This window comes from Sinohyriopsis cumingii, chromosome 5, assembly GCF_028554795.1.
Source record: "Sinohyriopsis cumingii isolate HCF-2022 chromosome 5, ASM2855479v2, whole genome shotgun sequence".
Taxonomy (NCBI): domain Eukaryota; kingdom Metazoa; phylum Mollusca; class Bivalvia; order Unionida; family Unionidae; genus Sinohyriopsis; species Sinohyriopsis cumingii.
In genome coordinates, this window is record NC_142965.1 from 12,505,170 (window position 1) to 12,530,473 (window position 25,304).

Sequence of the window (25,304 nt, forward strand, 5' to 3'; positions counted from 1 at the left end):
AATCAATAATAACAGTGGCATGAACACACCTGCAGATCGATTACCATGACAACGGTTTCTGTTCTGTACCTGTATTACAGCTTCCCTGCTGATCAATAACATTATCATGATTTCTCGTAATGTTGTATGATGGGAAATATTTAAAAAACATAAATAATACTTCTACGAGTAATTAATTACGATGTAATTAGTTAAACTGACTAATTACGATCATAAAAAATCAAAAATCTACGAAGAAAACTATATATTACAAAGTAATCTCCCTTTTATATAATCAAAAATTCAGTAGTATACAATCAGACAGTACTGGACCCCCTCAAATAATGATATAATTCAATGTGGTGATGATAATTATTGATACTGAAAGGTAATTTTCTGTTTATATTTTTTCGAGAAAGTAGATCTGGTCATATTTTCTGTGACGTATTTTACCACACGCGAGTCAATATCAAAATATTTAGCAGCTGAATACATTGAACGAAATATAATTTTTTCGCCAGTTTCTGTGTTAACTACATCGCTGAATACGAGGGCAATCAAAAATATTTCTTCAGAGTAAAATTTATTGTATTAACAGAAACAGGTAGTTGGATTATCCGTGACAAATATGATCCTGTCCTTGGCAATAATAAAACTGTCATATTAAGTAAAAATTCCAGACCGGGTCTACTGACGGGTATTGACAAACCGTATTATGAGCGAGCGTATCCTGTAACAGCGGTTATTTATGGAATCTATGAGATAAATAAAAAACCCAACGTTGATAAACTAGCGCCGATGAAATTTTCAAGGTTAAATTGTGTAGCCGAGCGAGTAATAGAACACTTTACAAACGCGATGCGTGGAAACGGATTAACTGATTTAAGACGTGAAAAAATAAACTCGTGGGCTGATTCAGTTAAGGATACCGGTGCTACAATAAAAGATGTTGCTGAGTTAGGGAAAATATTAAAATTTCCAATAACCGTAGCGACAATAACGGGAGAAATTCTGTACGAATCAAAATATAAATCGAAAGGAGCTCCAATAAATATTATCGATCATAACGCGCACGCATGGACTAACGCAGTAACAATATTTCCACGTGATCGAACTGTTAGATTTTACCCCACAGATAATTCTGGGGGAGGTATGTTTGATTTTATTAAAGAAATAAGTAAAAACGATCCTGTATCGGTATGGTTATTTAAAAGTAATGAAGAAGGTGAATTTGATCAGTTTGTCAGACCAAACGGTGAAATATATCGAACAGAATCTCTCCATGACGAGATGAAAAATCTTGCGGAGATGTTTTTAGAGTGCAAGCACGCGGAAAATACTGACAAATTACTAACTAATTGTTTTACCGTTCCATCTGTTGCGGCTCATTTCGCTAGAGAAAGAAATTTATGGAAACCAACACGATTTGATTTACTCGAGGACGTACGCGCAAGTTGCGTCGAATACGGACATGGCGGATTATGGAATACCAAATATAATTACAATGATGTTATTTCGGTTGATATGGTTGCATGTTATCCAGGAAGTTTTCTGGGATACGGAGATTGTTCTGTGTACTTTGAAAGATTTGGTCACCCAACAAACGAGATGACGCGAGTGGCAATTAATGGACCATTACCTGATTTTGATCTGACTGGATTCGCCTGTATTGAATCATTCGAGTTTAACGAAAATCTTCACAAGATTTGTTATGTTTGGCTTGGTAGACATTTTTGTGAAAACTTTGGGCACCTATAGTTTTATTACGATATATGCTAGATTGTATGATACTGACATCGTTGGTGGTCAGTGAGGCGATTATATCATATCATGCACAGACCAAAGTTTGGTTGCCCATGTCAGATTCTGAAGTTATTAGCGAGTTTAAGGAAAAATATCCTGATGTTTCCGAAGATGATATTCCTAATAAACTCAAAACCGCAAAAGATCTCGGTAGAAAAATTATAGGTAAATTTACTCAAGGTGGTGCATATGATTATAAAAGACATCACGCACGATTAATTTTAGATGATGCCGAGTACGATTTTATAATCGCTGATACAACAGCGAAAAATATATTTGTAAATCGAGAAAGTGTTTATTTATCCGACGGAACAAAATTAGGTACGATCGTTAGTTACATAAATGACGTCTCCCCACAATATACTCATCTAAGATCTTCCATGTTGGCTTATGTTTCTATAAATTTATTATCGATGATTAATAGATTTCCTGAGACCGCAGTCAGAGTCGCAACAGATTCGTTTTATATTTCAAGTAAATATTTAGAACCTGTTATGAAATTTACAAGTAATGATGAACGATGGGGTTCGTGGAGAATAAAAAAGGAATTATTACACAATTATGCAGAATCAGCAGATGTTCCAATGAGAGATTTTTATCGTAAGGGTAATAAAATATCAGAAATGTCGAAAGCACCATCGTTGAGTGATCCAATAACTAGATATAAGACAGTATATCTCAATGGACCTGGTGGATGCGGCAAAACGACTCGAGCGATTAATGTTTTTAAAAATTCAGATATAATCGTGCTGACACCCACACATAGACTTGCACGTGAGATGAAACAGCGGCAAGTACAATCGTGTACGTATCATAGTTTCTTTCGGTGGCGCGGAGATACATGGACTCCTGAACGGATGGGAGAAAAATATATACCTAAAATAATTATTTGGGATGAGATATGCACGGTGTCATTGGATACATTAAAAACGTTTCTTGATTGGTTGTTGACGAAAAATACCGCTATAATAATGTGTGGCGATCATGGTCAACCGCCGCCTTTTGTTGGACCATCTCCACATGATTGGTTAAAAAATTTCGTTGATTATTACGAAGAAATAGATGATGATCATAGAGCTCTTGATGCAAATTTGAGGGAGTTTAAAAAATTAATCAGATTACAATCAAACAAAATTCAGTGTGAAATAATACGTGGAGTGATCTCAGAGACATCAATGAGTGATTTTTTGAAATTATGGAGACCCACCGATTTGATCGTAGCAAGTAGAAAAATAATCAGAGACGCTTTACAACAGCAGTTATTTCAACTACATAAAGAAAAATACTCAGAATTACCCGTACCGTTGTGTTATAGACCATCAGATACACGAAAACAGAATATTAATGTTGATATTCCAGGACAGACTGAGAATCAAAATCTCGTATTAAATGATATTGTCGCCGTTGATATCAGTGTGGTCGAAGATGCAATACACGCTGACAAATCTCCATGGGTGTTGGGATACGCTATGACGATCCACTCGTCTCAGGGATTAACTATTTCTGACACACGAGTCTGGATTGTAGACGATCGTATCGAGTGGTCAAATTTAGTTTATTTAGCGGTATCGAGGGTCAGAAATATATCTCAATTACGTAGAATTATAATTCCTGAAATCGTTGATAAATTTAACATCATCGATGATGATATAATAAGAAAAAAATTAATCGGATACAAACAATCTGACAAAAAAAATAAACGTGACTTTGATCTTGATGTTGAATTTATTATTGAGTTAAAACAGCAGCAGAACAATCATTGCGCCAGTTGTAATTGTATAATGTTATGGCGATATTCGAGTAATGATTCAAGACAATTTACCGTAGATAGAAAAGATAATAGTCGCGGTCATACACGAGAAAATACCATGTTAACCTGTCTTGAGTGTAATCGACGTAGAGGCGCTAGCGCCTTGGGTGCTGACACCCTTGGCGCTAGTGCTAGTTAAGTGATCGAAATCACTGAAGTGATTTTGGCGGTAGTTGTGTATCCGCGGGAATTATTTGTAGTTGTTCACGTGTAAATCCACGCTGAGGAGCAGCCGAATCTAATCTGTAGATTGCAGGTCTACCTGAGGATCTTGTCACGGTAGATATTTTGTGTGTGGTAACACTCCAAATAGGATCAGTCGCTCTTCGTTTACCACCTTCAAGTTCACCAGGCTCATATAAATATCTGACTGTGACATCACCTAATATTTTTTGTTTTTTAACATCTTTTCGTTGTGTTGGTATATTTTTTTTTGTAATTGCATTAATGGGTTTCATGTTGGTTGTTCGTGTGATCTCATTATTTAATGCAGCTATCACGCTTGGTAATCTTGCAACCCATTCGCGAGATCTTTTATCCTGAATAAATTCCCTCGCGTATTGATATCCAAATAACCGCTCAGCAAGTGTTCGATTAAATCGCTCAACAATTGCCTGATCACGATGAATTGCAGTATGCCCTCGTCGTATTTTGGTATTATGTCGTTTCATCAACGATGATACTGGACCAAGAAATTCCTTACCAGGATCAACCTGTAGTAGCTGTGGCCATCGCAGACTACCTTGTGGTCCGAATCCTCGTTGATAAATTCGTTCAAACGCATCGGCTACTTCAGATGATGTTTTCGCTGATAGCGGCTCTGCTTCTTTATATCTACTTGCAACATCAACTACGGTTAACGCGTATTTGTACGTTTTTCTACGCACAGTATCATGCGGTAAAAACAGAATATCAGCTTGATAAACTTCATTAGGAACACTGACATCGAAATACGCGTACTGAATTCGTTTAGGACGTGGTAGATAAATTTGCCATATTGCTTGTTTGGATAACCACGCTTTAGCAGTAGAATGTTTAACCGCTGCTGCATCAGCGAGTTTACCAATTGCTGCTTTGCCTCTCCAGTATCCTCTTGGTGAATAATAAATTAATTCCATTATTAATTACCAGCCCCAAGCGCTAATTTACCTTTCATCGAGGATCTTACTAACCAATTAGCTAATGATTCTCTAATATTTTTATTTTTTTTATAGAATTTAATGCATGAATTATTTTCACATCTGCAATATGCCTATGTTGTAGATTTTGACTTTTATAAGTTACATCATGAACATGACAAGCTCGATCAATAGCGTTTATTGGTTCCTCGCCTGGTTTTGGTTGATCTTGATTATCGAGCCTGATATCAAGTCTGGTACCAGGACCGCAATAATTATATCCCGGTAGATGTTTTTCTCCGCTGTATTTAGCCCATGGAGTACCTGGAAACTTTGACATCAAATTAGCAATATCACCACCGCGCTTATTAGGTAAAAACGAAAATTTCTTTCTACTGCATATAGAACATTTTCCACCGTACGCTATTTTTCTATTTTTTGTTGTAACCGTAGCTAAATCAGTAGTTGGAGTTTTAACTCTACAACGTAAACAATATAAATTCATGTTATAAAATATATGGATATAATTGATTTCTCAGCAACAAGAAAACGAGAGCCAGTTAAACACCACCCTGCGTTACCAAATTCCATCAGAATGATTATCATAGGACCATCTGGATCGGGTAAGACGCAATTATTACTTAATCTGATAATGAGATGGTTGAAATGGGATAAATTGTATTTAGTAGCACCATCCGCTGATGATCAACGATGTTATGATGTACTTAAAGATTTCAATGAAAACGCACGATTACTGGATGAAGGTAATGACGTTATAGAGTTTATAACCGATATTAATGAAGCACCATCCGTAGATTCCATAGACGGATTTATTAATAATTTAGTTGTATACGACGATGTGATGCTAGATAAACAATCAAATCCAGCCAGAATATTTTCCCGAGGTAGACATAAAAATACAGACGTGATCTACGTTACTCAACGATACACACAAATTCCGAAGGTGATCAGAGACAACTGCAACATTTTAGTTGTGTTTAATGGCGTAGACACACACACACTTAGAAATATTCATCAAACTTGGTGTGGTGGTGACATGGATATAATTAAATTCAAAAATTTCTTCTCACGAGCGCAAGCTACTCCGCATGGATTTATAACAATAAATTTACATGATCCAAGAACAAGATATCGTGTGGGTCTTGATAAAATATTTGGGTAACAGGGGTGATGATAAAATTAAATTTAATTAAAAAAATAATGAACAACTGTGCGTGGCTGCGTCAAGGAACCACTAACAAATGTAATAAAAAATGCCGTGGAGAATATTGCAAGAAACATAATTATCTTATAAAGAAAAACCTTCATGCTGGTCCACGAAGTTGTGTTGGATGTAACAACGGCGTTAGAGGATTATATCAGATTTGCAAAAATTGCGGTGGAGATCGATACAGAAGTTTGATGATATATTATAAACACAGAAAGAACATAAATCCAAAAATAGAAAAACCACCATCAGAACTTGAATATTACTTGAAACATAGAACAAATAAAGATGAAACAAATAAAGATGAAACAGATGAGGAAAAACGACAGCGAGAACGCGTTGAAAAATATTCATCAAACTTGGTATGGTGGTAAATTAATAGCAGCAGAGAGGGTACCTACCAACGTTGGTCGTCAAAAAAATAAACAAAAATAAATAAACACGTAGAGTACTTTATTTTTTCAGCTACTATTTCGAACTGAGGTTTTATTAGTACAATCGGTCATTACAGAAATAAAACATCTCAAGGAAAAGTTCATTTGTAAAAATCTTGACCTTTCTACGAGATGATTTATTTTGTTTGTTTTATTTGTTTTGTCGGAATTCTATGGTCTGTTCACCCTCTCTGCTGCTCAGTTTGTGGTTTTAGTGACATAGTCTGGAACCGGATGTTAACAGTGTGTCCCTTGGGTTGAATGCTACAATGTGTGTAGTTTTGTTGTAACAAAGCGTGTCGTTGTGTTTGGTATATTATTTCGACATCTAAATGATACAACCAGTACAAAATGTATGGAAATTTGTGATTTCAATATGATACATGTAATTGTGTAGCAAATTCAATAATGCCTATCGAAATAATAAATTCCCAATGGATAGCAGACGGCTGTGTTGATGACGACACAGTGACAGTGTCATCGGCTAAACCCTCTGTGAGAACTATTATCTTATATAACGAGGAAATAAACGTTGAAATAACTTTTAGTCATTATGAATGCCAAATTTAATGTGTCTGTAGTAACTAGACTACCTGGCTATTAAGTTTTCACGAATATTACTAAATATGGAAGAATTCTGAAAGATTAACCTGAGCGCCCCATACACACAGTAGTAAAACTAGCGCCCGATTTCAAACGATAAAAAATAGCTATTATTTCAGAATAAATTATACAAAGATTCAACATAGATGATGAACAGTTTCGTCACACTGGTGACGAAAACTTATGAACTTGCATGATTATTACCTTAATCCTGGAGAAAAATGGATACGATCGCCAATTTCTCTCTCAGAATAGAAGGTAGGTGAAAACAGTTTATAATCCTAACATGTACACATTGCGCTTCAAAAGGGCTGCATACAGGATTAAAATTAGTTTACAGATATGAATTAAAAAGAACCAGCAATAAAACCAAAATACTTGCCTGATGACTACGTGGCTGCTTTACCGAAAATTTCCTAACAATCAAACAAAGACACCATACTGCACCCAGCAACGTTGTGCGCAGTCAGTGTGCAAAGCTTCAGTTGTGGACTCACCCATGACCTTTTGAACCTCTCGTAGCCGCTGAGGACATGTCCACCACAAAAGTTATCTCGTTCGCATTAACGCATTAGGGAGAATTCGAAGAATGCAATTAGACAAGTCGCCAATCCACCAGAACCGCTCCGATGGCCTAAGTGCTAAAAGCCTCCGCCTCGAATTCGGATGTATCGGGTTCGAACCCCGGCTAAGTAATTTCAAAGATTCATAAAATACGGTATTAGCAGCTGTTTCTCTTGGACGCTCAGCATTAAGAGGCAAATGTTAGGCCTGGTAGGCCCGGAGTCAGGATACTGTGACTGGGTGGGATATGATGCTACATGTCTGTGGCATGATGCCCCAGTACTAGACATCACACCAATCCACCATTTTGCCGTATATTTCCTCTTCTATCCGTACATATATCTGCCATTTGCAAATAAACTATTAGGTCTCACTGGATATTTCGTATTTTGACCCCCCCCCATTTTTAAGGTAGAAGGCATGAACCTAATTATCATAAGCCTAAACATTCACACATAAGCTAAATATATAATGTGGTTTAGATTTACTTTGAGTTAGGCTTGGAAATGGGTTGGCTTGTTGGTGACTGCCTGTCACAGTTAGATGAGCATTGGAGATCAAATGCGTAACTTGGGCTGCAAATGAGCAGCCGACTTGGCTTACGTAATTACGTGTGTCAGCTACAGAGGTAAATATCTAAAAATCTAGATGGTTGAGGGGTTATGAAAAGTATGCTAATTTGTTATAGTACTAGTGAACTTTATTCATGCATAAGGCACATACTGATTCTTTTAGCTGCCCTGTCACAGGAAAATATTCAAAATAACTATTTTTTCCTGTCAAAAATGAATGTAAAATTTAGGGGTTGGTGGCAGTGTTGGTTCAGTATAAAAACCACCAGTTGCATCAGAAATTAACCTGATTGCTGCACTCAAAATCTCATATGTATGCTTTCTACAAAAATCATTAGTTTGTTTTTATTTGTATCTTCAGTGTAAAATTATTCTCATTTTTCTGCAATAGGTCATTGCTGGATGAAAATTCACCTGATAAACTGTCCAGTGAGACATTAACTGTGACACAGATTATGTGGACGGTTTATATAAGTTACATATACTGTACTGACGCAATAGATAATGCAATCCTATGCACTGTGTGTAGGCCCAAATGGGATCCATTCAAGGCAAACGAGCTAGTTACTTGAATGTTGTTCTACGTTAGTGTAATGCACTTTTGGAACATTTATTGTTGGTCGTATGGTGGGTCTGAAAGATTAAGTCTGGCATGTTATAACAGTTGAAACTCCGTGAAAATACATTCACATGTAATAGGTTCATTTTGAACAAATTTGTTATTACACATGAAAGAAAGCTATTCATAATAACAAAACTAGATTCTAAGAAAGGTAAACCAATTTTATGTTACAGGGGTTGCTAATATCTACATGTTATTGAAATATTAGTTATACGTAATTATATGTGAGAGATTTATATTAAATGTTAACAAGCATGTTTTGGTGCAACTGCCAAAAGAGAACAAACATATACCTTAAGTAAGTCTCTCTCTCTCTCTCTCTATATATATATATATAAAATCTCAAATTGGACGAACTGATCTGCTGACAGAATGGTACAAAAGGTCTTACCTAACCATATGGAGTCTAGAACAGAGACCATACCATCTATCAACATTGCCTATCAAAAAGATATTGGCAATACAATAATACAGATGTCACTGTAACATTTGATACATTTGTTATTGAATTGTTTTTCGAGGAAATAATTTCCCGGAGTCGAGATATTGTTGTATTATAAATCTTCTGCATCGTTTCTTGAGGTTATCCCAGTGCAGTCGTTTCCATGGGTTTGCTGTTGCATCATGTTGCAAAGTTGGTAATTGCTTGACACTTCGGAGTTTGCAGAATTTCATTGCTTTTAAACAGTGGTAGATGACCTTAAACAGTATTGGAAGCCTCCATGAATGTCAGACATTTGGTCAACAATATAATTTTTATAAAATTTACATCCAAAACTCGGAGATTAACTGTAGAGAATTAAATCTACAATTTTAGACATTTCGAGGGAGAGCTTCTGATGCCAATAAGAGTTTATGGGATTCTGAGTTATTATGTCAACTGTACGCGACACCCATACAAAATGCAGACACCTAATATCTGTATTGCGTCTGAAAGCGAGACGTTCTCTCATCGTGACGATTTTGCAGTGGGTTTGTGGCTAGCAGATTAAAGTTTCCTCTTGCTTGATGCTGCATCATATTCCATGGTTGGTAGCGTACAGATACGTCCAAGCTACCGGAACTTCTGTATCTGTGGGAAAGGTCATTAGTGCTTCTTAAGTATCCACTGTCGTCTTCTTCGGGATGTGACACTCTTAGGTCATTAAGGCCTTCTCTGAATGATCGAGTTGTTGATGCCGTCAGGTAGTCATCATTGACGGTTCCCGAAGGTCTTTCGTCATGGACGATCTTCGACTTGTAAGGATTTTTTTCTGAAAATATTTCACATTCTCGATGCGATTCTGAGAGGTCCAGATAAGTAGTTGCTTGACCATTAGCCCCAACATTATGGACGATCCTCGACTCATAAGGATTCCTCTCCGGAAGTGTTTCGTATTGTTGCTGAGTTTCTGAGAGCTCTGTATAAATAGACCCTTGACCATTAGCCACTTCATCGATTGGTGGGGTATCCCCTCGTAGTGGTGGCGCTGGCCTAGAACAAAAGATATATTATACATAGGATGAAGTTCTGTTTTCTGTAGCACATTTGCTCTTTTCTGTTAAATAATATAATTAAGTATCTTTAGAAGGTGTTTTCATTCAAATGTTTAATTCGAGTGCAGATATTGAAGAATTAGGCTATGTGCATAGAAAGTTGTGGGATCAAGCATGTAATCTGTCGTTTCTACATGGTGATGTTGTAAGATGCCATGTGCTATCATTCATATGATTATTTCAGTCCTTGCACGGCAGATGATACGTTATTGAATATGAGAAATCTTGTATCATATTAATATTTAAAAATTGTAAAATACTGAAAGAAAATTCTAAGACATACCTTTTGCGTCTGAGATACACGACAACTATTATAATTACAATAATCAACAAAAGGAGACCACCACCACCACCAGCAGCTGATCCAATGATGACGTATAGATCGGGAGCTGAAAAGAAAAGTGGGTCTTGTGAAGAAGTGTATTAATAGCATATATATATATATATATATATATATATATATATATATATATATATATATATATATATATATATATATATATATATATATATATATATAATTTGATAACAGCGCAAATTCAAAACGGTTTACCAATGTTTCAGATTAAACAAGCTGTTTGTCAGGGGAAAAAAAACCCAACATACATATGCAATCAAACACTTAAAACAAAATGTATGAAACATTCTGGGCATGCTAGTATCACTTGGGGCAAAATGTAATAAGAGATATATCAATATAACGTTGAATAGAACTAATATAGTTCTTGTGTCCATCACCCCCGATATATATATATATATATATATATATATATATATATATGCCGACATTTCTTTAATATTTAGTTTTGGAATATTGAAACGACCCCATAAAATTAATAATAATAATAATATCAATAATAATAATAATAATAATAAAAAACTACAACAACAACAATAGTAATAGCGGTAATGATCATCATCGCTCTCACACTTTTCATCAACATCAATATTTTCCCTTTCATCATGTGTCGCTTGCATTTTACACGGAGCGAATCACGTTGTTACTTTTATGCATGATTTATGGTTCAATTTAATTTAGTATTTTATAGTGGAAAATGTTCTGAAAGATTTAAATAATAAAATGTTAGTATTTGTCAATGTTAAATGCAATATTGTGTACACTCACCTGTCGAACATGTCATTCCATCCTGGAGGCAAATCGTTTCACAACCACCATTATTTTTGGCACAAGGATCTAGATGTTCATAATATATATATATATATATATATATATATATATATATATATATATATATATATATATACACACACACACATATATACACACATACACACACACACACACACACACACATATATATATATATATATATATATATATATATATATATATATATGAATAAGTAACATAATAACTGCTGACAAACCATTCTTTAATAAATGCTAAACATTTTATCGAATATTTTGCCAATATTCTACCATAATGTAGTATCGGTAATGGAAAATGTCGATTGAGTTATCTCCTATTATTATGGCAACTTTACAAATATTTGTTTCATTTCTCGATTTTTATAGAACTTTAGCATGAATATATTTTGTTGAAAATAAGTTTATTAACATAGATGAAACAGCTGTAACGAAAATCCAATGGCTGCGTAAGATTTCATGAAAACAAATATGGGATAGGGAAAAGGGTACATATAATCCTCAGATGGCTGCTGAAAATGCAATTTATTTTCATTGATTATTCTAATTAAAAATGAAGCAATAACATGTTTGAATAAGAGTTAGGGATTATGTTCATTTTCATGAAGGTTTGCGGGACTTAGTTTTTTTTTTCTTCTTCTGAAAATTTAAAAAAAATGTATTTTGGGCTTTGTACTTTTACTCATCGTATGATGACACAGGGATCAGGCATGGCATATGGAGGAACAAAGGAATGATGGACCAGTTAAATGGGCTGAGGTTTCTTCTGTTGACAGGGTCACCTGTTGACCAATGAGATTTCTCTGCCTTTTAGCTGCTAGCGCAGTTTGTTTTATACGCTTAGTGTCACTTGTAAAGAAGAGAGCGTGTACAAAGGTTAGTGACTATATACCATTAATGTTTTAATTTATCTTGCTGTACCCTTGTGAGAATGGTGGTTCTCTTTTGACAGATTATTTCATTGATCAGTACCAGTCTTGAAACGTCGTTTGAAACCATCTTGAGTACATTTGTATCCTTATAGTTTCAAAATAGTTTATAATCGTATTGTCTCTGTGCTGTTTACTTCTGTTTCAAGGTAGTTTAACGATACCATTGCACCTATAGTTACCGAAATTCAGCTCAAAGTGAACCGATTCCTTTTAAGTTCCGTATTTTTCTAACCGGTCTTCCCAAAAAAGCATTTCGTTTTGGTAGCGTTTGTAGCAGTTTACTTGCCTTACTATTAGTTTACTGCTTCCAATGATGCAAAGACGTAAACAAGTACTTTATATAACAACAATTCATCTGTGCACGATGTAGGACGGCGTGATTATTTGATCTACATGCTTGAATTGGGTCCAACAATTTCGTGCATATTGTTGGCTCAAACACCACGAATTGTTGGAGCTGTTATTCAAGAATATATGGTTTATAATGATTGCAACATAGTTTTTGCGATTTCTGAAAGTGATATTAGGTTAGAGATATAGAGGAGTAACTGTCTGTGAAAAGCTGAAAATTCATTTTAAAACTTACTTGGATCCAGGTATACGGATAAAGAAGTCAGTCCACCTACAAGCGGAGAGTCAAAAATCACTGTAAAATCTTTCCCACCAGGCATCTTGTTTCTCCGATATACAGCTCTTTAATTTAGAAACATATATTACACAATGTATTAGTTTTTTTTTATACAATTGGAGATAAACACAAATAATCATACACATACATGACAATTTATTTATGATTTCCTTTCGAATAATTGCAAACAAATCACTGCATTTGTGGACTTCTTCCTCTAGCTTTTGTATATATAGGTTTTGGATTTTTTTTTATTTCGGATCTTTACTCTCTTATAATGTGATATACTTACGGAAGCAATAGCTGGATCTTGGAGAAAACTTAAATGCACAATGACGTGGCTTTGCTATTCCAGCTCTGGTTACTATTAACATGCTCACATGACCAAAACTTCCGAAAAAAATCCCTTTAATGCATTGTAGCACATTAACACAATGCACTATCTCTTGCCTTTCCGATGCCGTCATTTCGCGTTGATAGAAGCCGTAGAAAGTGGATTTAGCATGCCAGCGAAGTGACGCAACAGTGTCTTTAATTAAGACAATGGGTTCAAGCGCGAGACTAATTGACTCGGGTGTTTTGTGGTGGAACTTTGTTAGGTAGACACCAGTCTATGCAAACTCGCCATATCTCCTCATACGCGTTTCATGTGGATGTCCTCGTAACTGAAGACGAAACTTGTCTGGACATTGATGAAATACTGGCAACCTCGTTTGTTCGTACACGTTAGGTTCGCCGTGCTTTTCCTGGGAACGTCTATGACGAGATCGCGTAGACCATTGACCCAGGATAAGTCCCACAAGAGGGATCAATAAAAATAAAATACGGTTTCAACCTTAATTTCTGAGCGATCTTTGGGACAAGTACTGCTGGGTGGGGGCAAGATGCAAATTCCGTACATTCTCTGTCAGCTGATCGACAGATGGGTAGCCCCATAGAGAGGAAATCCGATGAACTACACTCCGATCGCGAGACTACTCGGCATGAAACAGCTGGTCTCATCTTGGTAATAACTGAGTAGGCTGGATAGTGTATAGCGTGCCAAGAATACTAATGAAATTATTTCACCTGCACTTCATATAGCAATGGGCGCACCAGCGAACTGACAAGTTATCTGACATGAACATAACACTTTTAGGTGCATATGATCTTTACAAGCGGGGAAATCTTCATTTACAAGATATTAATATGATATGCGCTCTCAGACGGTATCCATTTCCATTTACCAATTCGGTTGCCTAATGGTTAGAGCGCCCTCTTCTTATGCGGGAGGTCGCAGGTTCGAACCCAGGCTGAGTCATACCAAAGAATTATAAAAATGGTACTAACAGCTACCTCGCTTGGCGCTCAGCATTAAGAGGCTAGTGTTAGTCTACAGCATGATGCCCCAGTGCTAGACATAACTATAAACTGCCTCACTGCAGACATCGTAGCGATATGACTGAAAAAGTGTTAATGCTACGTAAAAAATCCAGAACACACACACACACACACACACACACACACACACACATATATATATATATATATATATATATATATATATATATATATATATATATATATATATATATATATATATATATATATATATATATATATATATATATATATATATATATATATATATATATATATATAATTGGCTGTGACATATATTACCGGTGCGTGTTTGTGTGACGAGTTTTCGGGGTATTCATCTCGCTAACCTCTACCTTTTTTCACTGGGTAAAGACGTGGCGAACTCGAGATCGAGTACCACAGTGCCGGTAGGGTCATCTGCAGAGGGAGCCTATATAGACGGCTGTGAGAGATCAATGCAACCGCAACAGTTTTACTTGCAATGTCCATATCTAACCCGTCAGTCTAATTTTGGTTAGCAATGTTGCAATCTTATGAGCTGCATCACTTGAGATGCAAGTGTTACGAGTCTTTGCTCTTAAAATAATTAGCAGAAAAGAGTGAAAGACAATAAAATTTAACAATAATTGTTTTCCCTAGAATAAAAAGTAGAAAAGAAAACAAGAACTTACGGTTTTGTGAATAAAATCCCAAAATAGTCCAAGAATTACAGACACAAGTCCTAGTAATTAAAGTCCTGAATTAAATTCACTCGAAGTCCAGAATAAATCCAAAACTGATGGCGAAGACGTGTCTGTTATAGCTCCTAGTGTTGTGATGTGCCAACAGTCTTTTGTTGAATCACAGTAATACAATTCCAGGTTTGAATTCACTATAAATTCCAGTGAATGTCTTTATCCAAGAATTTTATAAGAGAACGTTTCTATTTCCAGAGAAAATAATCATTTTTTGAATTCAATAATTTGAAGAAATAAAATTCATCCCATCTGGACACAACATAATACAAATTGAAAGTCCCTACAGTTACAAGATTATATAATTCTCTACTTGACCTCAGGTCACAATTAGCAATTTCTAAGAAAAACTATTACCAAATGGAAATTATCCTTCTGGATTGCTTGATGTTAACAAAACAATAATCTAGATATGTAAAATTCATATAGGAAATTCCAAAACCTAGAATCAAATAAACGTATTTACTTCTATCAATAAAATACTGACTTTAAACCCATATACATAGAGAATAATTTAGCTATGTATTATTTGTTTACACAGAAATCAATTTAAAAAAGTCAATTTGGGTCAAGCAGAAGTGAACTCAATTTTGGACAAGGTCAAGTCCAACATGCAATGTTATATTACAATAGCATGTAATGAAAAAAGAAGGAAAAAAAAGCAACAAATAACTAACAAACAAAGCAAATTAAATATGCATTACAAATGGTCTTGTACATTAAACCCGTTTAACGCGTCGTTACCGTACGATCAGTGGTGACGGATCATTTTGGTATGTGGAGATAGTACTATGTTGATGTCATTGGTACTTCTTTCATGCGAATGTCGTAATTCAGAGATACATTAAAGAATGAAGTCGGTAATTTGAACTGTGCAAGTTTTTATTTATTTTTATCTTTGCAGACTAAAAGAATCAACGTTTTTAATGTCATTGAGGTTGATGCAGGTTTATTCTACCTTTTGGCTCTTGACTAGAGTTTATATATTTTCCAAGCCTGAAGAGTACTTGTCGAATAGCTACCAATAGCGAATTAAATGCTAGTGTGGTTAGAAAACTATTCAGTTTACAAGTTTGAATTGCTATAACGTGAACACCCTTAGCCCAAAATTTGTATAAAATATTCGTGATCATAACATGTTGTCTTTCTTTAAATAGGATAAATTTACAAAATTAAAATTGTGATATAGGATACATGATTTTATAGAAGAAATTTATATAGAATCATACCAGAATTCTTTTCAAGCAGGAATCGAACGTACGATTTCAATACTACATATATCTCGTAGTCCTCATGCACCAGCGCCAGACCGACTCGGTGAAGTGCTCATACCTCCAACGACCACAAAATGATGGAACATGGTCAAAGCTAAAGGACTCTGGGTGCAAAAGCACTCCTCTTTATGCACAAAACAACTCGAGTTACATTCTTGAAACTGAGTGAATATAAATCTCTCTCTCTCTCTCTCTCTCTCTCTCTCTCTCTCTCTCTCTATATATATATATATATATATATATATATATATATATATATATATATATATATATATATATATGTATGTATGTATGTATGTATGTATGTATGTATGTATGCATGTATGTATGTATACAGTTATTTACTTATTTCGTGCAAAATGTTCCAGGGACCAAAAGTACAAACTTACCTACTATTGATGTAGCTGGTGTAATATAAGTACTGACCGGCCACATAAATATTGTTTGGATATTCACCATTTCGTGCAATAATGTCACTACTCTCGGCCTGCATCAGTTTCGTTCGTACAATTTTATCGAGAATTCTGTCACTCCAGTATAGAGCTTCATCTGCAAAGGGAGGACTATTCGCTTTGACACTGATAGTGATGATAGTGGTGGTAAATGTCATGGTGCTGAGACTACAGTGGTAGTAAAGGTAGAAGTGGTGGTAGTTATAACAGTGATAGTAGTGTTAATAATATTAGTTGTGGTAGTGGTGAAAATTGGATGAGAAAGAGGTAGAGATAAGAGAGAGAAGAGATTGATCCAGGTAAACATTATCAGTGAATCGCCATTTTACAAGGGTTTCAGAATTAATTATTCATCAAAAGCATAGCAAATCCTAAGTAGTCAACTTTACAAAAATACTGTAACAGAGTATAAATTAAAACAAAATAGCAAAATATTGTAACAGAGTATAAATTAATACAAAATAGCAAATACTGTAACAGAGTATAAATTAATACAAAATAGCAAATATTGTAACAGAGTATAAATTAAAACAAAATAGCAAAATACTGTAGCAGCGTATAAATTAACACAAGATATAAAAATATTGTAGTAAAGTACAGAGTACTACAATGTAGCAAGATACTGTATTAGAGTACAGATGAAGACAAGATAACAAAATACAATATCAGGGTACATATTAATACAAGATATCAAAATACTGTAATAGAGTACAGGTTAATACAAGATAATAAAATACAGCATCAGAGTACAGATTAATACAAGATAGCGATATACTGTAATAGAGTACAGATTAATACAAGATAATAAAATACTGTAATAGAGTACAGATTAATACAAGATAATAATATACTGTATCAGGTACATATTAATAAAAGATAGCGATATACTGTAATAGAGTACATATTAATACAAGATAATAAAATACTGTAATAGAGTACAGATTAATACAAGATAATAATATACTGTATCAGGTACATATTCATACAAGATAGCGATATACCGTAATAGAGTACATATTAATACAAGATAATAAAATAGTGTAATAGAGTACAGATTAATACAAGATAATAAAATACAGTATCAGAATCTAGTTTAATACCAGATAGCGATATACTGTGTCAGTGTATAGATTTTCTCATTAATTATGATTAACAACAACTAATTAAACAATGTCCTACCTTCATAATCGAACGCTATGTCACTTGGTGTTGAAATTCCTTGCGTAACGAAATCATTGGGGTCCGTGCCATCCATTTTAGCCTTGCGGATTTTAGATCCCTCCACCCATACCATTTGTCTTCAAAAGACATCAAGAAAATGTCTCAAATCATCATTGAACAGGTAAATATCAATATGTCCATATCATTAAAAATAACACTTAAAATTACAAATTCGTCAACCTAACCTAGAATATTTAAGTCATTGGTGTATAGCGGCACACCATCATATTAAAGGCTGTTTAGTACCAAGGCTTTAAGAGTAACTTGTCTTGCACAGGAACACACCAGGGTGGTGGACAATAGCTGATCGGGACAAGAAACACATCTAAATATGTGGTATTTTTTGCGATTAAATTTTTTTTCCAATCTCTTAGAGATTTCAGTGAAATTGTTAGATTTCTCTTTATAAAAGAATTTATATACGAAGGTGTGACAGATTGAAGTATGTATACTTACTCTTGCTTATATTTACTCTCTGTAGGATGACCCAAACATACAATTCATTGGGATAAATGTAATGTGGTTAAATAAGTACAAAGAGTATACACTTACACTTTTTGGATAAATTAAAATTTATGTAATATGATAGAATAATTACCTGAGTTTGGGGAAAATTTTTAGCTTTCCCGGAGTTAAGGTTGTAGTAATTAATATTTGGACGTCAAATTCTGGATTAATGACAGCAATTTTGTTATTCAAAGTAACGTAGAAATTTCCAGTGCTGACGTCAACGGCCACATGAGAATATTGGGTAATGGCTGAAAAAAAAAAAACAGAAATGAGAAAGATGAATGAGAAATAATGTTTCTGACGTACTCATATAAGCAATTTTTTAAAAAGTTGAACATATGTGTGCTACGGGCAATACACTACACAAATCCCAGTGAAATATTGTGCTACAGGCAATACAGTACACAAATTCCGTGAGATATGTGTGCTACAGGCAGTACAGTACACAAATTCCAGAGATATGTGTGCTACAGGCAATACAGTACACAAATCCCGTGAGATATGTGGGCTACAGGCAATACAGTACACAAATTCCAGAGATATGTGTGCTACAGGCAATACAGTACACAAATCCCAGTGAAATATGTGTGCTACAGGCAATACAGTACACAAATCCCAGTGGGATATGTACGCTACAGAAATACAGAACACAAATCCCAACATGCATTACATTTTTCAAAATATAAATTTATTTAAGCAAAATATAAAATCAAAGAAAGTGAAAGAATTAAAAATAACTGACAGTGTATGAATTCCTAGACCATCATAAAATGTACTATCAATTTCTCAAAAATCCGGAAACTGTCCAAAGGTATTCCAAATGAAATTTCTAATGTGGTTTTGTGCTACCGTGCTAATACCATCAAAGAATTACAGTTAATAATTCAAATCGTTTTATTTTAAGGTAATCCTATCAACGTGGAATATCGCTGAAGTCCTTGAAACTTTCACATAATATATTAGAATTATTTAAGTTTTCAAGTCCTTGAATAAATTCACATAATCCAATAGGTACTGACTATTTAAATTAAAGATTTTCCACTTGGCTTAATCAAACGATACAATATTATAAATAAATAACTGTTCCTTCTCAGCGACTCTTACAAAGCTGACATAGACTGAAGAATAGAACAATTGGCAAATATTCTCATTATATAGTCTCCTCATACGAAACAATGAACATAATCTGATTCACTCAAAGATTTCGGAACAAATCGTAATATTTCAAAATATATCAAACAGTTATGTTCTGACCTTCTCAAATTATTAAGCCAATCAACTATAATGGCGTGTATGACAGTTCTACAGGACAAATGTACTGCTATTTTCACGTGACGTTTACATGACCTCCACGGGGAATACATGGTACAAACCCAGTATAGTGAGAAATATGAAAAGCTGGTAGTGACCATTGCAGCACTAGCTGTGTCTTTGACAGAGGCAATTGCAAAGCAGAGGCAAACAAAACAAACAAGAAACACAAAAGAAAACATTGAATTTTCAAAACTTTACACGATTCTGTATCTACTGGAAGACGGGTTTAAACTCCAGTGATAAATGACACCCTAGCAGATATTGACGTACAAAAGGTTGCAACTAGAGTTAACACATTATTACTGAAAGTATGTCCGCAAGAAGAAACATGTTCTACTACTGGATTTCGTAATGCACGTGCTTGTTAAAAGCTAGTTTTTCAATGCTCGTTGACACAATCTCTGAAAGAACTTAGCAAGTTAAATTATAGTTTCTATTTTTATCTTAATGAATCCTCGTGTTTTGTCTTTGTGTTTTGATTGCCTTCAACTGTTGCAACTCTAAACCAACAATTTAAGTAAAATCAACAAGCAAATTATTTTCTACAATACCTAGTGAAAATTCAATAGACACTTAAAGTATTGTTAACTGAATCACCCCAAATCATACAAGTCCGATAACAGGCACAAAAAAGTATAGATTGCTCCAAATGAATTCTAATAGTCCTAACTTTTCGGATATAACACAATGATGTAATCCAGAAGTCTTTGAATTCTAATTGTAAACAGGACTGAGCCTAAAATGCTCTGAACTCAAATGCTATGTAAACATTATATTTACAAGCTACAATCACGGACAAAAGTTAACTATGCCATCATTCAGTTCACAACTTATTATCATGGACAAAAGTTAAACACACATAGATTTCATAAGATCCCCGTGTTTGTCTTTGTGTTTTAATTGTCGTCAACAAAGAATTTGTTAAATCCCTGCCTTTGTCTCTAGTTTATTGTTTGCCTACAGAAGTAATTTATCAAATCCCCGGGTTTATCTCTGAGTTTTAACTGCCTTCAACAAAGACTTCATTAATATATCTGTGTTTGTGTCTGGTTTACGATTGCCTTCAACAAAGACCTCATTAATATATCTGTGTTTGTGTCTGGTTTACGATTCCCTTCGACAAAGACTGGATAAATCAAAAGTGCTTTGGTTAGTTAAAAGCTTTCTTTGAACTGATGACGTGTCAGTTGTTTGCATTAATCTTGATCAATCCCTGGATAGTGGTCTATTAGTAGAACACATCTCTTGCTCTGATTATACTTTCAGTTCTATTATACCAACTGCAGTAGCCCACAAAAGAACTGGAGTTCTAAGCTCGGAAGAAAAGGAATCGACCTGGATAAGCTGCCGCAGAACATTGAAACCAACGACTTAAACTAAGAACTGATGAAGACTTCAAACGGGTCGCCACACCCAAATAAAATCATTATCTCTTTACAACCCAAATTTTCCAACAAAACGATTCATTAATTTGGTTCATTATTGCTTCACTTTCCTGTATAACTAATGTTTTATTATTATTCATGTGGTTCTTAATGTCATACCAGAACAATGACTTATCAAGGATATACTCTGTCATTACTCTACTTCATATTACGTAAAACAAATGGCGCAATTATTTTCTTTTGCAGGTTAACATTTTATCATCGGAGATCTTAAAAGTTTAAAAGAATTTAAAAGTTTCAAACAACAATTATATTGGACATACGATCATTAAGCATTCTGTTAGATTACTGTTTTTGTTTATTTGTTTTCTTTGTCACGATTTTGTTATTATCTTCGATGAACAGTAATCAGAGTCTAAAGCGTAGTTCAAGGAAATTTTGCACTCTTCGTTGTTAGTACTCCGCTGCCGGATGCAGTATACTTTAATGGAATTGTATTTGCCACATAGTCTATATTCTCTCTCTCTCTCTCTCTCTCTCTCTCTCACACACACACACACACACACAACACACACACATCCTTACCGTCCTTCTTCTCTGCTCTCACCACCGTATCACCGAGTTTGTAATGTTGGATTTTCTTTTCATATGTGTCTATCCAAACTATGCGCTGATTGGTGGGATCGAAATCGATGGATGATGGCATACTTCCCGTTACCAGTCTGAGCGTATTTATGCTGCCGTCAGAAATGTTGATTTGATACGCTTTGTGATCCATGGAATCAAGGGCTAGAATGAAGTCTTTAACCATGACGACTGAAATATATATGTGTGTTTTTTAAGGAGAAAGTGAAAGATAAATATAAACGGAATCCGAAGGCTGGGACTTGACTATAAAAAAATGGATGTGATCGGCTGATTAGACTCAGTAGCTGATGACAGGCGATTAACAGGTAAAGGTTAATCCTTGGTTGATCACATATAGTTATAGTTTATAAAATATTCCATTGTTTATTTTCACTCAATATTCCTTTAATATTTATCTATGGAAGAATGAAACAACCCCGATAACAGCAACAACAGCAATAATAATAATAATAATAATAATAATAATAATAATAATAATAATAATAGTTTTTATTTGTAATATAGGCCACTTGTCCATAATACATATCATAAATCATGCGGTACAAAAAGATGTTATAGTGCGTAACAAAAGAATATCGTATTTATTAGAATATACATGAAAGTAATAATTATTGCTTTTTTCGGATTTAGGTGAAATACAAGTATATACTACATAGTAATCAAACAAACGGATTTAAGGGTAACCCTAAAAATTGTGTGGAGCAAGATTTGTGATATTGATCTAAAATGTCTTTCGTAGCATGAGTCTCTGATTTAAGGGTAACCCTAAAAATTGTGTGGAGCAAGATTTGTGATATTGATCTAAAAAGTCTTTCGTAGCATGAGTCTCTGAGAAAACGGTTTATCTAATCTTTAAGTTGTTTATAGTAAATATTGCTAAATTATTCATCATAGTTTTACTAGTATCACTGTGTATAAAGGACATACATTTTTCTAAAGTTGGATTTTAGATACAATGGTGGGTAAGTATTTTCTTCGTATTTCTCCATACAGCGGACAAGCAATAATACAATGGAATTCATTTTCGATGTTAACGTTACAAATTTGATACAATCTTTCCTCATAGTAGATACTTTCCTATCTTCAGGTATTACCTTTGATTGGCAGGTTCCCCGCTCTAAGCATAGTGATTATATAACAAATATCGTGATTTCCCAACAATTCTAGATATCTTTGACAAGTAAATTATATTCCCAATGATCTATAGAAGCGCATTCTTTCCATCGACTTAATCTCATCCTGCAGCTTTTGCCTAAATATATCTTCAAATCTCTGGCTGAACAATCTAAGAAATATATTTTCATCATTTACGCCCTGAGTATACCAAACATTGCCAAATCCAAATGTAAATAGAAACTTTTTAACATTATTAGCCCAGCGATCACAATTCCCCCCCCCCCATTTTAACTGTAAAACGTAGCATTGTTTAGGATATGTCTTCTGGCATTTTTAGAATTCTTAGCCAATATTTCAAAATACGTTTATATCTTATACACTGCAAACTAATTCTTCCTAATTCGTTATATACGAATGCATTTGGAGTAGACTTAGATGTGCCAAAGATATATTTACAACATGACAAATGAGCTTTTTCAATATCATTGGCCTTATAAAACTCCCAAACCTCAGCTCATAATTAAGTATGGGAGCTATCGTCGTATCAAACAGACGAAGCAATCCAGTTACGGGTAATCTACCAAATTTTGAAAGACTTTGTTTCAATATATGCACAGCCTTCAGCGCCTGAAAGGACAGAGTTTTCTAGCACACATACCAAGAGTTTTTTTGAAGAAAATATGCATCCTATCTACTTATAGTATGATTAAATCTTTACCTCTGTATGATCATGCTACCATTTGTTGTAACTTCTGCGATAGCCACCTCTGCGAAATACAACCACTCGTGGTTTTTTCCACATTCACCTTTAATTTCCACATTAGGCAATATGTATGCAATCTATTGAGCATATTTTGCAACTGGTGAGTAGTGTCAGCAAAGACAATTAAACCGTCAGCATACAAAAGTGAAACTAGTTTCAATGTTTCTACAGACACCCCCGTTTCCTTCAGTTAAAATGGGTTTAAATTCATTCAAAGATAAAGAAAAGAGTAAAGGCGATAAAGATCAACCTTAGCACAGGCCCAAAGTGCAATTAAACACATCGGTAAAAGACTGTTGGACATAGCACATGCTTTCACATCAATATAAATTGCCTAATGCTTCTTAACATTTTTCCACTAATATTTTCACTAACTAACTTTTGATATAGTAAACGTCTCTCTATCCTATCAAAGGCTTTTTCATAGTCAATAAATACTGCATATAATCTATCCCAACGTTTTCTTAAATATTTACAAATTAATGTATATCATATAGATATATTATCTTCTGCGGAATAGCCCGCTCTATATCCTGCTTACTCTTTGTCTAGTAATTCGTATTCCTCCACCCATTCATTTATTCTCTTATTTAAAATCGATGTAAATACTTTGTTTAACACAGGTAGTCGACTAATACCTCTGTAATTGGAGTGTTCATTTACATCCCCTTTCTTCAAAATTGGTATGATGTTAGCCGTTGATTAATATTCTGGATAATATCCAACACTGAATAGTTTATTAAATAATATTGTTAATATTGGTGCTAGTATATTGCTCGGACATATAAAGAAGTCGCTGGATAAAGCATCCATTTCCCCCCAGCTTTGTTATGTTTTAGACTATTCAATGCTAGGCGTACCTCTTCTGCAGTGATTGTTCTATCTAAAGTCTCGTGAATTACTTAAATGTTCTCAGTTTCCTGTATATGGTCAATAGAACTGGAAAAATTAAATAATTCCGAAAAATATTCACGTTAAGTTGCAGAAGTGATACTCTTTTGCATGCTAGTACTTGAGTTCTTTCCAAGGCGCCAGAAAAGTTGTGTATCTTGAGAGTATAATGATGACAAAAGGCTATTTTTTGTTTTAAATCATATTACTTTTGCTTGCTTCTTATAAGAGATTTATACATATTTCAATACAATTTATAATCTTCAAGTGATTCACTTGCACGTTTTAATCTAAACTGTTTTAGATATCTTAAAGCTTTGCTTTTTGGCGTTTGTGCAATCTGTATCGAACCAAGGTTGACATTTGACAATTCTTCTTGGAGATGTCACAGCTAGAATTCGCTTTCTCTTGTTTTCATTGTGCTTGCTGCATCATGGTAAATCTCAGTAATTGTTTTAACGTATTGATTACGTTTGTTATTGTTTATATCATTTAAAATCGTATCATTATTTTGAGATAATAAATCTTTGAAATTGTGGATAAAAGATAGACCTTCTTCTTTGTTTCATATGTATTTATGTATTTCGTTACCCCCAGAGACACTTATATCCTTTTGCTCTAGTTTACCCATGTAGGGA

At 34.4% G+C, this 25,304-nt stretch overlaps 1 protein-coding gene across 1 annotated transcript in view; it reads right to left on the reverse strand.

Moving 5' to 3' along the window:
• Positions 1–5,552: 5,552 nt before the first annotated feature.
• The window catches only part of LOC149798646 (low-density lipoprotein receptor-related protein-like), a 76,628-nt gene continuing 56,876 nt past the window's right edge, over positions 5,553–25,304 (reverse strand). The window contains exons 13-20 of the mRNA XM_089957485.1: positions 21,834–22,064; positions 18,638–18,797; positions 17,998–18,116; positions 16,756–16,915; positions 12,955–13,061; positions 11,396–11,464; positions 10,553–10,658; positions 5,553–10,207 (exon numbers count right to left, since the gene is read on the reverse strand). Of these exons, the coding sequence (XP_089813611.1) occupies positions 9,646–10,207; positions 10,553–10,658; positions 11,396–11,464; positions 12,955–13,061; positions 16,756–16,915; positions 17,998–18,116; positions 18,638–18,797; positions 21,834–22,064 (1,514 nt within the window). The 3' untranslated portion in view covers positions 5,553–9,645. The remainder of the gene's footprint in view (positions 10,208–10,552; positions 10,659–11,395; positions 11,465–12,954; positions 13,062–16,755; positions 16,916–17,997; positions 18,117–18,637; positions 18,798–21,833; positions 22,065–25,304) is intronic.